Genomic DNA, 13,844 nt, shown 5'->3' on the forward strand with positions numbered 1-13,844 from the left:
TTATTTTACCCAGGGCCTCTCCCCTATCCTATCCTCATCCCCATTATCCCACGCATTTCCCATGGCTAATCCCACCTAGCCGACACATTTTCGGACACTATGGGGCAATTTAGCATAGCCAATTCATCAAACCTACACATATTTGGACTGTGGGAGGAAACCGGAGCACGCGGATGAAACCCATGCAGATATAGGCGGAGTGTGCTAACTCCACATAGTCACCCGAGGCCGGAATTGAACACGGGTCCCTGGCGCTGTGAGGCAGCAGTGCTAACCACTGTGCCACCGCGCTGCCCCCAGAGGGATTTACTTCCCATTGACCCCAAGCTGATCTGCCGATGCTTGGTGCTAACACTGGCTGCAGACAATGGGGGCCATCCACTCCCCATCAATGGCCAGTCAGCAGCGAGCATCGGCCTCAATCAAAGAGAAGGACTTTGAATTTGACCCATTGAGAAAATATGTTTGGATCAAATAATACCCCGTTCAGGAGTGAAGGTACTCGAAGCAGATTCAGCTGAACAACAAGACTGGCTGACCCTTTTAAGGACCCTCTTTCAGTCTTAGCTTGGCTCTCACTTGGTGACAAGCTTGCCTCTGAGTGCTAAATACTGAGGACATATTGCACAGATGAGGTTTGTAATCCTGTGAGGTTAAGAGGTGGTCTAATTGCGGTGTTTAAGATGATTAAAGGAGTTAGTAGGGCAGTGAGAGAAAAATGATTTCCCCAGTGGGTGAGTTCAGAACAATGGGGTCGAGACTGAAAAAATTAGAAATAAAAACTGAAAATGCTGGAAAATCTCAGCAGATCCGGCACCATCTGTGGAGAGAGAGACAGTTAAAGTTCCGAGTCTATGTGACTCTTCAGAGCTAAACAGAGAGGTACAACTGTGCTTGCCTTGGAGGGAGTCCAGAGGGGATTCACAAGAATGATCCCAGGAATGAAGGGTTTGTCAAATGAGGGGCAGTTGAGGTTTCTGGGTCTATACTCGATGGAGTTTAGAAGGATGAGGGGGGATCTAATTGAAACTTACAGAATACGATAGAGTGGATACGGAGATGATCAAAGAATCATAGAATCCTACAGTGCAGAGGGAGGCCATTCAGCCCATCGGGTCTGCACTGACCACAATCCCATCCAGGCCCTATCCCCATAATCCCACGCATTCCCCCTGATACTAAAGGCCAATTTAGCATGGCCAATCCACCTAGCCCGCGCATCTTTGGACTGTGGGAGGAAACCGGAGCACCCGGAGGAAACCCACGCAGACATGCAGAGAATGTGCAAACTCCGCACAGTGACCCAAGCCAGGAATCGAACCTGGGTCCCTGGCGCTGTGAGGCACCAGTGCTAACCCACTGTGCCACCATTCCATCCCACTACTTTCCACTAGTTTCCACTAGTGGGAGAGACTAGAACTCGAGGGCAAACCTCCGCGTGAAAACTGAGATGAGGAGGAATTTCTTTAGCCAGAGGGTGGTGAATCTGTGGAACTCATTGCCACAGATGGCGGCCAGCTCATTGAGTGTCTTTAAGACAGAGATAGATAGATCCTTGATCAATAAGGGGATCAGGGGTTATGGGGAGAAGGCAGGAGAATGGGGATGAGAATCATATCAGCCATGATTGAATGGTGGAGCGACTCGATGGGCTGAATGGCCTAATTCTGTTCCTATGTCTTATGGGTTTTATATTATTGAAGAGAGGGAATAGGACAGATGGAGCAAAATAGGTCAGGGTTAGGTGGGAGCTCAGGAGGGATTTGACAGAGATTTCATGGACACAAGACAATAGAACCATAGAAAATTACAGCTCAGAAACAGGCCTTTTGGCCCTTCTTGTCTGTGCCGAACCATTTTTTGCCTAGTCCCACTGACCTGCACTTGGACCATATCCCTCCACACCCCTCTCATCCATGAACCCGTCCAAGTTTTTCTTAAATGTTAAAAGTGACCCCACATTTACCACTTTATCCGGCAGCTCATTCCACACTCCCACCACTCTCTGCGTGAAGAAGCCCCCCTAATATTCCCTTTAAACTTTTCTCCTTTCACCCTTAACCCATGCCCTCTGGTATTTTTCTCCCCTAGCCTCAGCAGAAAAAGCCTGCTCGCATTCACTCTATCAATACCCATCAAAATCTTATACACCTCTATCAAATCTCCCCTCAATCTTCTACTCTCCAGGGAATAAAGTCCCAACCTATTCAATCTCTCTCTGTAACTCAGCTTCTCAAGTCCCGGCAACATCCTTGTGAACCTTCTCTGCACTCTTTCAACCTTATTTACATCCTTCCTGTAACTAGGTGACCAAAACTGTACACAATACTCCAAATTCGGCCTCACTAATGCCTTATATAACCTTACCATAACACTCCAACTTTTATACTCGATACTCCGATTTATAAAGGTCAATGTACCAAAGGCACTCTTTACGACCCTATCCACCTGTGACGTCACTTTTAGGGAATTCTGTACCTGTATTCCCAGATCCCTCTGTTCAACTGCACTCTTCAGAGTCCTACCATTTACCCTGTACGTTCTACTTTGGTTTGTCCTTCCAGTGTGCAATATCTCACACTTGTCTGCGTTAAATTCCATTTGCCATTTTTCAGTAGTAATTATGGTATTAAAGACAAAGGCAGGTGCTAACAGTGACATAAAGGTAAGATAGCAGAATGTGTTCATCGCAGTACTCTCTGAAAGCAAAGTAGAAGAACAAGTTACAAACTGGTCCTCATGGGGGAAGGGGTTTGGTGAAAAATATACATCAAAATAGAGGACAGAGTTCATGGTCTGAAATTGCTGAATTCAATGTTAAGTCCAGAAGGTTGTAAAATGCCTAATCAGAAGGTGAAGTGCTGTTCCCCTACTATGCATTGGGCTTCACTGGAACATTGTAATTGGCTAAGGACATGAGAGTAAGATTGTGAATTGAAATGGATATGAGAGAGTGGGGGATCGTGCTTGTGGACTGAGCATAGTGTTCCGCAAAGCGGTCAGCTAATCTACATTTACTCTCCTCATTGTAGAGGAGGCTGCATTGTGAGCACCAAATGCAGTAAATTAAATTGAAAAGTGAATCACTGCTTCAACTGGAAGTAGTATTTGGGGCTTTGGACGGCAAGGGGAAGGATGTAAAGGGGCAGGTGTTATAGTCATAGAGGTTTACAGCATGGAAACAGGCCCTTCGGCCCAACTTGTCCATGCCGCCTTTCTTTTAAACCCCTAAGCTAATCCCAATTGCCCACATTTGGCCCATATCCCTCTATACCCATTGTACCCATGTAACGATCGAAATGTTTTTTAAAAGACAAAATTGTACCCGCCTCTACTACTACCCCCGGCAGCTTGTTTCAGACACTCACCACCCTCTGTGTGAAAAAACTGCTCCTCTGGACACTTTTGTATCTCTCCCCTCTCACCTTAAATCTATGCCCTCTCGTTTTAGTCTCCCCTATCTTTGGGAGGTGTTACACTTCCTAAAAGCACAGGTGTTGTGAGAAGAGGTTGAAGTGTTGGGTGTGATGGAGGAATGGACCAGGAAGAAACAGTCCCTATGGAATGCTTGAATGCTGACAGGGGAGGTGAGGAGAAGATGTATTTGGTGGTGGCATCATGCTGGAATTGGCAGAAATGACGGAGGGTGATTTCACCCTCAAGAGATTTCAGCATGTCTGTTCAGAAAGATTCTCTGGCACGAATGAAAGAAGAGCAAGGAATCCTTGTAGTCAATATTCCATAAGACCTTAAGACCATAAGACATAGGAGCAGAATTAGGCCACTCGACCCATCAAATCTGCTCCGCCATTCAATCATGGCTGATACTTTTCTCATCCCCATTCTCCTGCCTTTTCCCCATAACCCCTGATCCCCTTATTAATCAAGAGCCTATCAATCTCTGTCTTAAAGACACTCAATGACTTGGCCTCCACAGCCTTCTGCGGTAAAGAGTTCCACAGATTCACCACTCTCTGGCTGAAGAAATTCCTCCTCATCTCTGTTTTAAAGGATCGTCCCTTTAGTCTGAGGTTGTGCCCTCTGGTTCATTCTGCAAATGCCATCAGGTAAAGAGAGGTTAGCTGATCATTCAGCTTGTGTGTTTTTGAACATGTGCAATGACCAGTCTGAAATGCTTTGCGATGTGCAGACACCAGGGGGTGAAACTGGTCATTGGGAACAGTGAATTGGCAGCTCATCTGCAAGACTGAAGAAAACCAGTTTCAGCCCCAATAATTTAACAGTTTGCCATTACTGATGCCAGGGCGGCATGGTGGCACAGTAGTTAGCACTACTGCCTCACAGCGCCAGGGACCCGGGTTCACTGTCTGTGCGGAGTCTGCACTTTCTCCCCGTGTCTGCGTGGGTTTCCTCCGGGTGCTCCAGTTTCCTCCCGCAGCCCAAAGATGTGCAGGTTATGTGGATTGGCCATGCTAAATTGCCACTTAGTATCCCAAGATCTGTAAATTAGGGAGATTAGCAGGGTAAATACATGGAGTTATGGGGATAGGGCCTGGATAAGATGCTGTGTCGGAGAGTTGGTACAGACTCAATGGGCTGAATAGCCTCCTTCTGCACTGGACCGTGTGGGCGGCACGGTAGCACAGTGGTGAGCACTGCTGCTTCACAGCTCCAGGGTCCCGGGTTCGATTCCCGGCTCGGGTCACTGTCTGTGTGGAGTTTGCACATTCTCCTCGTGTCTGCGTGGGTTTCCTCCGGGTGCTCCGGTTTCCTCCCACAGTCCAAAGATGTGCGGGTTAGGTTGATTGGCCAGGTTAAAAATTGTCCCTTAGAGTCTTGGGATGCGTAGGCTAAAGGGATTAGCGGGTAAAATATGTGGGGGTGGGGCCTGGGTGGGATTGTGGTCGGTGCAGACTCGATGGGCCGAATGGCCTTTTTCTGCACTGTAGGGTTTCTATGGAGGTGAATTTTATTCATTTACAGGATGTGGGCTGGCTGGGCCAGCATTTATTGCCCAACCCTAGTTGCCATTAAGAAGGGATGGTGTGCTGCCTTCTTTAACCGCTGCAATTCCTGAAGTTTGGTACCCCCACGGGGCTCTTAAGGAGGGAGTTCCGGGATTTTGACCCAGTGACAGTGAAGGAACAGCGATATATTTCCAAGTCAGGATGGTGAGTGACTTGGAGGGGAATCTCCAGGTGGTGGTGTTCCCCAGTACTTGCTATCCTCGTACTTCTATATCGTAGTGAGCATGGGTTTGCAAGGTGCTGCTAAAGAACCTTGGTGAGTTCCTGCAGTGCATCTTGTAGATGGCACACATGGCTGCCAATGTGCGTCAATGGTGGAGGGACTGAATGTTTGTGGAGGGATTGAATGTTTGTGGAAGTGGCTATCTTTGTCCTGGTTAGTGTTGACCTTCTTGAGTGTTGGAGCTGCACTCATCCAGGCAAGTGGAGAGTATTCCATCACACTCCTGACTTGTGCCTTGTGGGACAACCTTTGGGGAGTCAGGAGCTGGGTTTCTTGGTCAAAGAGGTCATTTCTAAGGAATATCTTAAAGGAGGAGAAAAGCAGAGTTGGGGAGGATATGGGAGGGAATTCAAGGTGTGGCACTGAGGTGGCTGAAGGCACTGCGACCAATCTGTGTTAGTTTCTATCTTGCACACAAAGCAGCCTTAACCTACACTGTTCCCATTTCCCATTATCCCCCATTCCCTTAGCACATATCCAACATGTTCTTAAATGTCAATATGGTCTCTCCTTCCGTGCTGACCTCTGCTGACAGTGAAATCCAAGCCCCACCACCCTTTGTGCGGAAAGGTTTTTCCATCGACAACACTCATATATAATCTGATATCAATGCCCCTATTGCTTGAATAATGGAATCATCTCCCAGCTATTCAATGGTAATTAATTCCAGTTGGTTGAATCACCCAGAAGGGGAATTGGATACCTGTGAATCAGAGAGCCATGGGTTGAAGGAAGGACAAAGGGGAAATAGAACGTAGGGGTGGCACAGTGATTAGCACTGCTGCCTCACAGTGACAGGGACCCGGGTTCAATTTTGGCCTCGGGTCACTGACTGTATGGAGTTTGTACTTTCCCCTCATGCCTGTGTGGGTTTCCTCTGGGTGCTCCGGTTTCCTCCCACAATCCAAACTTGTGTAGGTTAGATTGATTAGCCGTGATAAATTGACCCTAGTGTCAGGGGGATTGGAAGGGTAAATATGAAGCGTTATGGGAATAGGGCCTGGGTGAGATTGTGGACAGAGCAGACTCGATGGGACAAATGGCCTCCTTCTGCACTGTAGGGATTCTATGAGGTGATTGAATGCTGGATGAAATGATTTGAATCAAAGAAGCCATAGGGCAATCCTCTCTCCTCAATCACACCCTAAGAAAATGCAAAACGCCTACCTTGATTTTAAACTCCAGTTGACTGTTGATGGTGTACATCATCTCTGTCCGCTCCATTCTCCTTGCCCCTTCGTTACACTGACGCACCAGCTAACACAAAGCACAGGAAAAAGGATTATTTCCAGGAAAACATGGTTCATACGTGAACCCTGTTCATGCAATGCAAGATGTCAATTCGTCCCTGGGATAACACTTTAAACAGAGCCTCTGTCGGCCCCTCTCAGGTGAATGTAAAAGATCCTGTGGCACTTTAAAAAAATGTTTTAATTCATTCATGGGACATGGGTGTCGCTGGCTGATCAGCATTTTTTGCCCATCCCTAGTTGCCTGAGGGCAGTTGAGAGTCAACCACATTGCTGGGGCTCCGGAGTCAAATGTAGGCCAGACCAGGTAAGGACAGCAGATTTCCTTCCCGAAAGTACATTAGTGAACCAGTTGGGTTTTTCCGACAATCGATGATGGTTTCATGGTCATCAGTAGATTCTTAATTCCAGATTTTTTTTTATTGATTTCAATTTGGATTCGAACCCAGGTCCCCACGAGCTGAGTTTCTGGATTAATAGTTTAGCGATAATACCTCTCGGCCATCGCCTCCCCGATACTATTCCAAAGGAGAGCAGGAGAGTTATTGCCAGTGTCCTGCCCAGTATTTATCCCTCAGCCAAATCCCCCCCCAAAATACTGCTGGTTATTACTGCGTCGCTGTTTATGGAATCTTGCTGTACACAAATTGGTTACCATGTCCCCCTACATTACAGCACTGATGGGTTGACACCGTGGCACAGTGGTTAGCACTGCTGCATCACAGCGCCAGGGACCCGGGTTCGATTCCCACCTTGGGTCACTGTCTGTGCGAAGTCTGCACGTTCTCCCCGTGTCTGTGTGGGTTTCCTCTGGCTGCTCCAGTTTCCTTCCAAGTTAACCGAAAGATGCGCTGGTTAGGTGCATTGGCCATGCTAAATTCTCCCTCAGTGTACCCAAACAGGCACCAGAGTGTGGCAACTAGGGAATTTTCACAGTAACTAATAAGTAAACTTTAAAACTTTTGGTGATGCTTCAAAAGTATGTCCTAGGCTTTAAAGCACTTTGAGGCAGCAGGTCCTCATGACAGTGCTATGTTAGTTCAACTCTCTTCATTCGTAATGTTGACATGTTTAACTGCCATCCACAGTGCCAAGATGCTGGACTTGGCTCCGGGTCAGACCACTGGATCCAAGCTTGACTCCAGAGGCTTGGACACATAAAATTCCCAATGTGGGAGTAGGTGGTGGATGATGACATATTGTCAGGAAGGGTTGTCTTTAGGGAAAATGTTTAAGTTCGTCCCTCAGGTCTCCTGGTCCTACTCGCAGGGGAATTCTTCCTGCTGTTCTGGTCAATATTTATCCCATTATTACCCTCAATAAAACAAAATCACCCTGCCATCTAACGCTTGCTGATTTTACACCACTGGCTGTCATTACTATCCACTAAGTAACAGTGACTACACTTCAAAAATACTTCAATGGCTACTTAGCCTTTCAGAATGTCAATAAATGGCAATATTTAATTGCATCTTGTCGGCAAATGGCCTTTTATTAATAATGCTTTTATTAAAGACAAATTGGCATAATAGGTTTGTAGTCTCAGAGATCAGTCAACCTCTTCAAAAGAAACAGTTTTCTTTGAATAAGAGAGAAGACTTTATTCGGACGATCCTAGGAAGATCCAGGCGGCACGGTGGCACAATGGTTAGCACTGCTGCCTCACAGCGCTAGGGACCTGGGTTCGATTCCTGGCTTGGGTGACTGTCTGTGTGGAGTTTGCACATTCTCCCCGTGTCTGCATGGGTTTCCTCCAGGTGCTCCGGTTTCCTCCCACAGTCCCAAAGATGTGCGGGTTTGGTGGATTGGCCATGCTTAAATTGCGCCTTACTGTCAGGTAGCTAGGGTAAATGTATGGGGTTATGGGAATAGGGCCTGGGTGGGATTGTGGTCAGTGCAGACTCGATGGGCCAAATGGCCTCCTTCTGCACTGTAGGATTCTATGATACTCTGACAAAAATGGATTTTAGCAAGGTCCTTGACAAGGTACCGCATGGTAGGTTATTGCATAAGGTTAAATCTCACAGGATCCAGGGTGAGTTGGCCAACTGAATACAAAGTTGGCTTGACGACAGAGGGTTGTTTTTCAAACTGGAGGCCTGTGACCAGCGGTATGCCTCAGGGATCGGTTCTGGATCCAATGTTATTTGTCATTTATATTAATGATTTGGATGAGAATTTAGGAAGCATGGTTAGTAAGTTTGCAGATGACACCAAGATTGGTGGCAGAGTGGACAGTGAAGAAGGTTATTGAGGATTGCAAAGGGATCTTGATCAATTGGGCCAGTGGGCTGATGAATGGCAGATGGAGTTTAATTTAGATAAATGTGAGCTAATGCATTTGGTAGATCGAATCGGGGCAGGACTTACTCAGTTAATGGTAGGTCGTTGGGGAGAGTTATAGAACAATACGATCTAAGGGTACAGGCTCATAGCTCCTTGAAAGTAGAGTCGCAGGTGGACAGAGTGGTGAATAAGGCATTCGGCATGTTTGGTTTCATTGGTCAGAACATTGAATACAGGAGTTAGGATGTCTTGTTGAAGTTGTAGAAGACATCGGTAAGGCCACACTTGGAATATTGTGTACAGTTCTGGTCACCCTATTATGGAAAGGATATTATTAAACTAGAAAGAGTGCCGAAAATGTTTACCAGGATGCTACCGGGACTTGATGGATTGAGTTATAAGGAGAGGCTGGATAAACTCGGACTTTGTTCTCTGGAGCGTAGGAGGCTGAGGGGTGATCTTATAGAGGTCTATAAAATAATGAGGGGCACAGATCAGCTGGACAGTTAATATCTTTTCCCAAAGATAGGGGAGTCTAAAACTAGAGGGCAGAGGTTTAAGGTGAGAGGGGAGGGATGCAAAAGTGTCCAGAGGGGCAATTGTTTCACACATGCTGTGAACCTCTGTGAGTCTATAAAAATGTAAAGATTGTAGAAATAGGAATGATCAGTCAGCGGGTTGTGTCAGCTCTCAAACACATCCCAACACCGGCCCCCCCCCCCCCAATATAAGGTATTTATTCTCCAATAGGACACTAAGGGCGGGATTTTCCAGCCGTGTTCATCCCAAAACCAAAAAATCCCACCCGAGGTAAACAGACATGATCCATGTCCCGCCCGCTCCGATTCCCGTGGCGGGCAAGACAGGTACATTCTGCCCGATATGTCTCATCAGAGTCGATGAGCAGGATTCTCTGGTCCTTGCTGCTGGCGGGATCATCTGGTTACACTGAATGTGGGCCCCCCAAACTCCCCCCCCATGCTGCCTCACCCCGCACCACCCCCCCCCCCCCCCCCCCCCAAACCCACGCAGCGGTTGGACAGGCCCTTGAGTAACGAAGCTCTGTGCCCACACTGGAGCTTCTTTAGACCAGCCCTAGTTTGTAAATTTATTTCTTCAAGAGATGAAGGGTGTCGCTGGTTGGGCCACGTTTATTGCCCCTTGAGAAGGTGGTGGTGAGCTGCCTTCTTGAATCGCTGCAGTCCATGTGGTGTAGGTACACCCACAGTGCTGTTAGGGTGGGAATTCCAGTATTTCAACTCAGAGACAGTGAAGGAATGGCGATATATTTCCAAGTCAGGATGGTGAGTGACTTGATGGGGAACCTGCACGTGCTGGTGTTCTCAGGTATCTGCTGCACTTGTCTTTTTAAGTGGCAGAGGTCACAGGTTTGGAAGATGCCTAAGGAACCTCGGTGAGTTGCTGTAGTGCTCCTTGTAGGTGGTGCACACGGCTGCTACTGTATTAATGGTGCACGGAATGAATCTTTAAGGTCATGGAGTTCTGGAGTGTTGTTGGGAGCTGCACCCATCCAGGCAAGTGGAGTGTATTCCATCACCACTTATAGATGGTGGACAGGCTTTGGGAAGCTGGGAGGTGGGATCCACTCCATCGAATTCCCACGCTCTGACCTGCTCCTAGTAGCTTAATATGATGCCTACCTTTTGCAGAGAGAGAGGGGGAGAGAGGGAGAGAGAGCAGCAAGGAGAGACAGTGGGAGGGAGAAGGAGAGTGTGAGAGAGAGAGGGAGGGAGAAGGAGGAAGACACAGGGAGAGAGAGAGGGGGAGATAGAGAGGAGAGAGAGAGAGAGAAAGAGAAAGGGAGGGAGAAGGAGAGTGTGAGAGAGAGAGGGAGAAGGAAGAAGGTACAGGGGGAGAGAGAGAGAGGGGGGAGGTAGAGAGGAGAGAGAGAGAGAAAGAGAAAGGAGAGAGAAGTGAGAGAGAGAGGGAGAGACAGGGAGGGAGAAGGAGGGAGATACAGGGAGAGGGAGAGGTAGAGAAGAGAAAGGGAAAGGGAGAGAGACTCCAGTTGTATATAAAAATGCTACTAGTGGGAGGACAGGATCTTGCCTCAAGTATTTATTTATTTGCAAAATCCTATTTCTCCTGCACAACCCTTTCTCTCTTCCTTCTTTGAACGCTCCTCAGAGTGCCACACTGCAGCAAACATCATGCCAACATGGTTAAGCTCTTTCCATGCCAGCCCTAACCCGCTGTACCAGTCTGCCATTTGCTAACAATGTTTGGGAACACCCTTAACTACAAACGTTTCTTTCCATTTCAAGGCTCAGGTGGATTTACCCCTCACCTATCAGACAGTAACATAAAGCAGATACACTGACATTTAAACTGATGGTCAACTCCCTTTAACACAATCTATTTAAAGAATAAATTCACAGGTGACGTATGACAGCCATTCTGGTTTCACCTCCCACTGAAAGTTGTTTCTCCAGTCCTGCCACATCTCAAATTCTTTCCTACCAGGGCATGTAAGAAGAGACCGCAATTCCTTTCAGAGAAATAATTTCAGAGCACTTATCTCAAAATAGCATCATCACCTCTGGGCAATGAGAACCGTGCACTTGGCAAAATGACAAAATGCTCCTGACGACAGCCCTGCCACATTCCACCATAACTCATCCATTCTGGGAGGGTTAATCACACCTCGAGCAGTCCTTTTCCTGGGTGCCACTTGAGAAATCTAAACAGGCCCTTCAACTGACAGTTCCCCATGTGACCAGTATGCCTACATCGAGTGAAAGATCAGAAGGAGCATCCTGGAGGGTCACCAGCGAGGTGTGTGGAGTCCAACTTGACAGTGGCCATAATTGTCCATAATTCCTTGGAGGTCCCACTGACAACAGGTAATCTGCTTAGTGTTGGCTATGGAATAAATATTGGCCAGGACACCAGGAAGACACACTGCCCCTCTTCAAAATGGCGCCATGGGATCTTTGACGTTTTACCTGAGGGGGCGCAGAGGGACTCAGCTCATCAAAAGACGGCCCCCTCCGACAATGCTCCTTCAGTACTGCACTGGAGTGTCAGCACGAGTCTCGTGCCCACAGCTCTCTTGTGGGACTTGAATCCATGACCCCACTGAGCCACAGCTGTTGCTTAAACTGTATACACAGCTATCAAAACAATATTGTAGGCACATTAGCAGCCCACAGAGTAAGGGTGTGGAAACACCTTCAACAGACCGGGCAGGCAACTCTCTCTCTGTGGATGCTTTCATAGAATCATAGAATCCCTCCAGTACAGAGGGAGGCCATTTGGCCCATCGAGTCTCTCCCGACCACAATCCCACCCAAGCCATATTCATAGAATCCTACAATGCAGAAGGAGGCCAGTTGGCCCATCGAGTCTGCACCGACTACAATCCCACCCAAACCCTATCCCCACAACCCTGTATATTTACCCTAGTTACCCCCCTGACACTCAGGGGCAATTTAGCATGGCCAATCCACCTAACCCGCACATCTTTGGACTGTGGGAGGAAACCGGAGCACCCGGAGGAAACCCACACAGAGACGGGGAGGAAGTGCAAACTCCACAAAGATAGTGACCTATGCCGGGAATTGAACCCGGGTCCCTGGTGCTGTTGAGGCAGCAGTGCGAACCACCGTGCCACAGTGCAGCCCTTTCTATTCCGAATGTTAGATAGATCCAAGCCAGATGGCAAAGTATAAAACTAGACACAGATCCTCGTCTCGATGGTCGGTTTATCCACAGAATGCAGCATTACTCATCACTGCCTCCAACCTATCAACACCATGGGTGGGGTTTACTGGCTGCGTTCGTCTCAAGGCTGGAAAATCTGACATGAGGTCAATGGACCTTTGCATGGTCCAAATCCAGCCCCCCTACAATTCCCGTGGTGGGCGGGACAGGAAAATTCCACCCCCCACCACTGTGTGCCAGCGGCCCCTTTTTATATGTACTCAATATACTTAACCAATCAATACCCTCCGGCTGTATATCCTTAACCTTAACACTACAAGTAGCACAACATTACCACTGAACACAGAAAGTATAAAATACATAGGTCCCCGCTTTGTAATGAAATTGCTTATCTTAAGGCAATTGTTCAATAGGTTCACCATAAAAGGATAAAGCTCCTCACCTTACTGACAGCTTGCAACGCTTTCTTTGCACACTCGTACTCTGGAGATTCTTTTGGCGTTTTCTGGCAGATTGTCTGCAAAGACAACATCAGGGTATGACACACGAGGCAGAATGTTCTCTTTCTGAATGATCGTTGTGTTTCAAAAGTTGAATCTTACAGCAGAAAATCAATAAACAACGTATCCTGAGCTCATTCGGTCTTGAACGAAGCCCAGTCCATCACACAAACCAGCCTCCCATCCATTGACTCTGTCTACACTTCCAGCTGCCTCGGAAAAGCAGCCAGCATAATCAACGACCCCATGCACCCCGGACATTCTCTCTTCCACCTTCTTCCGTCGGGAAAAAGATACAAAAGTCTGAGGACAAACCGACTCAAGAATAGCTTCTTCCCTGCTGCTGTCAAACTTTTGAATGACCTTGTACTAAGTTGATCTTTCTTTATACCCTAGCTATGACTTTAACACGACATTCTGCACTCTCTCCTTTCCTTCTCTATGAACAGTATGCTCTGTCTGTATAGCGCGCAAGGAACAATGCTTTTCACTGTATACTAATACATGTGACAATAATAAATCAAATCAAATCAAATGTTATTTGTTTGGAATGCTATTCAGCCCATCAGAGAAAACTATTGTTCCCCCTCCTCCAACCTGGATCTGCTTTTGGAATTATTCCCAGGTTTTGGTCTCCACTGTTGTATTTGGGAGGCCATATCTTTGTTGACCACTTATCTATTATCAGGAAGAGATTCCTTGTGTAAGATAAAAATTTACTAAATTACTTTTTCAAACCTATATCTCTTTGAAATCATAGAATCGTCAGAACACAGGAGATCGTTCAGCCCTGTCTGTGCTGGCCCTCTGCAAGAGCGAATGAGCTAGTTCCTCTTCCCCACTGCAATAATCTCAACGAGGCTCAGGGGGAGATCTATTGATGATCCCCCGTGGACATCATAAGACCCACCCT

At 47.3% G+C, this 13,844-nt stretch overlaps 1 protein-coding gene across 3 annotated transcripts in view; it reads right to left on the reverse strand.

Moving 5' to 3' along the window:
- Positions 1–13,844, reverse strand: part of LOC144486746 (rho guanine nucleotide exchange factor 26-like) — a 204,128-nt gene that overhangs the window by 64,525 nt on the left and 125,759 nt on the right. For all 3 annotated transcript variants that reach the window (XM_078204785.1, XM_078204795.1, XM_078204777.1), the window contains 2 exons: positions 12,874–12,948; positions 6,379–6,468 (listed from right to left, as the gene is read on the reverse strand). In XM_078204785.1, the coding sequence (XP_078060911.1) occupies positions 6,379–6,468; positions 12,874–12,948 (165 nt within the window). The remainder of the gene's footprint in view (positions 1–6,378; positions 6,469–12,873; positions 12,949–13,844) is intronic.

Source organism: Mustelus asterias, chromosome 3 (genome assembly GCF_964213995.1).
Source record: "Mustelus asterias chromosome 3, sMusAst1.hap1.1, whole genome shotgun sequence".
NCBI classification, from domain to species: domain Eukaryota; kingdom Metazoa; phylum Chordata; class Chondrichthyes; order Carcharhiniformes; family Triakidae; genus Mustelus; species Mustelus asterias.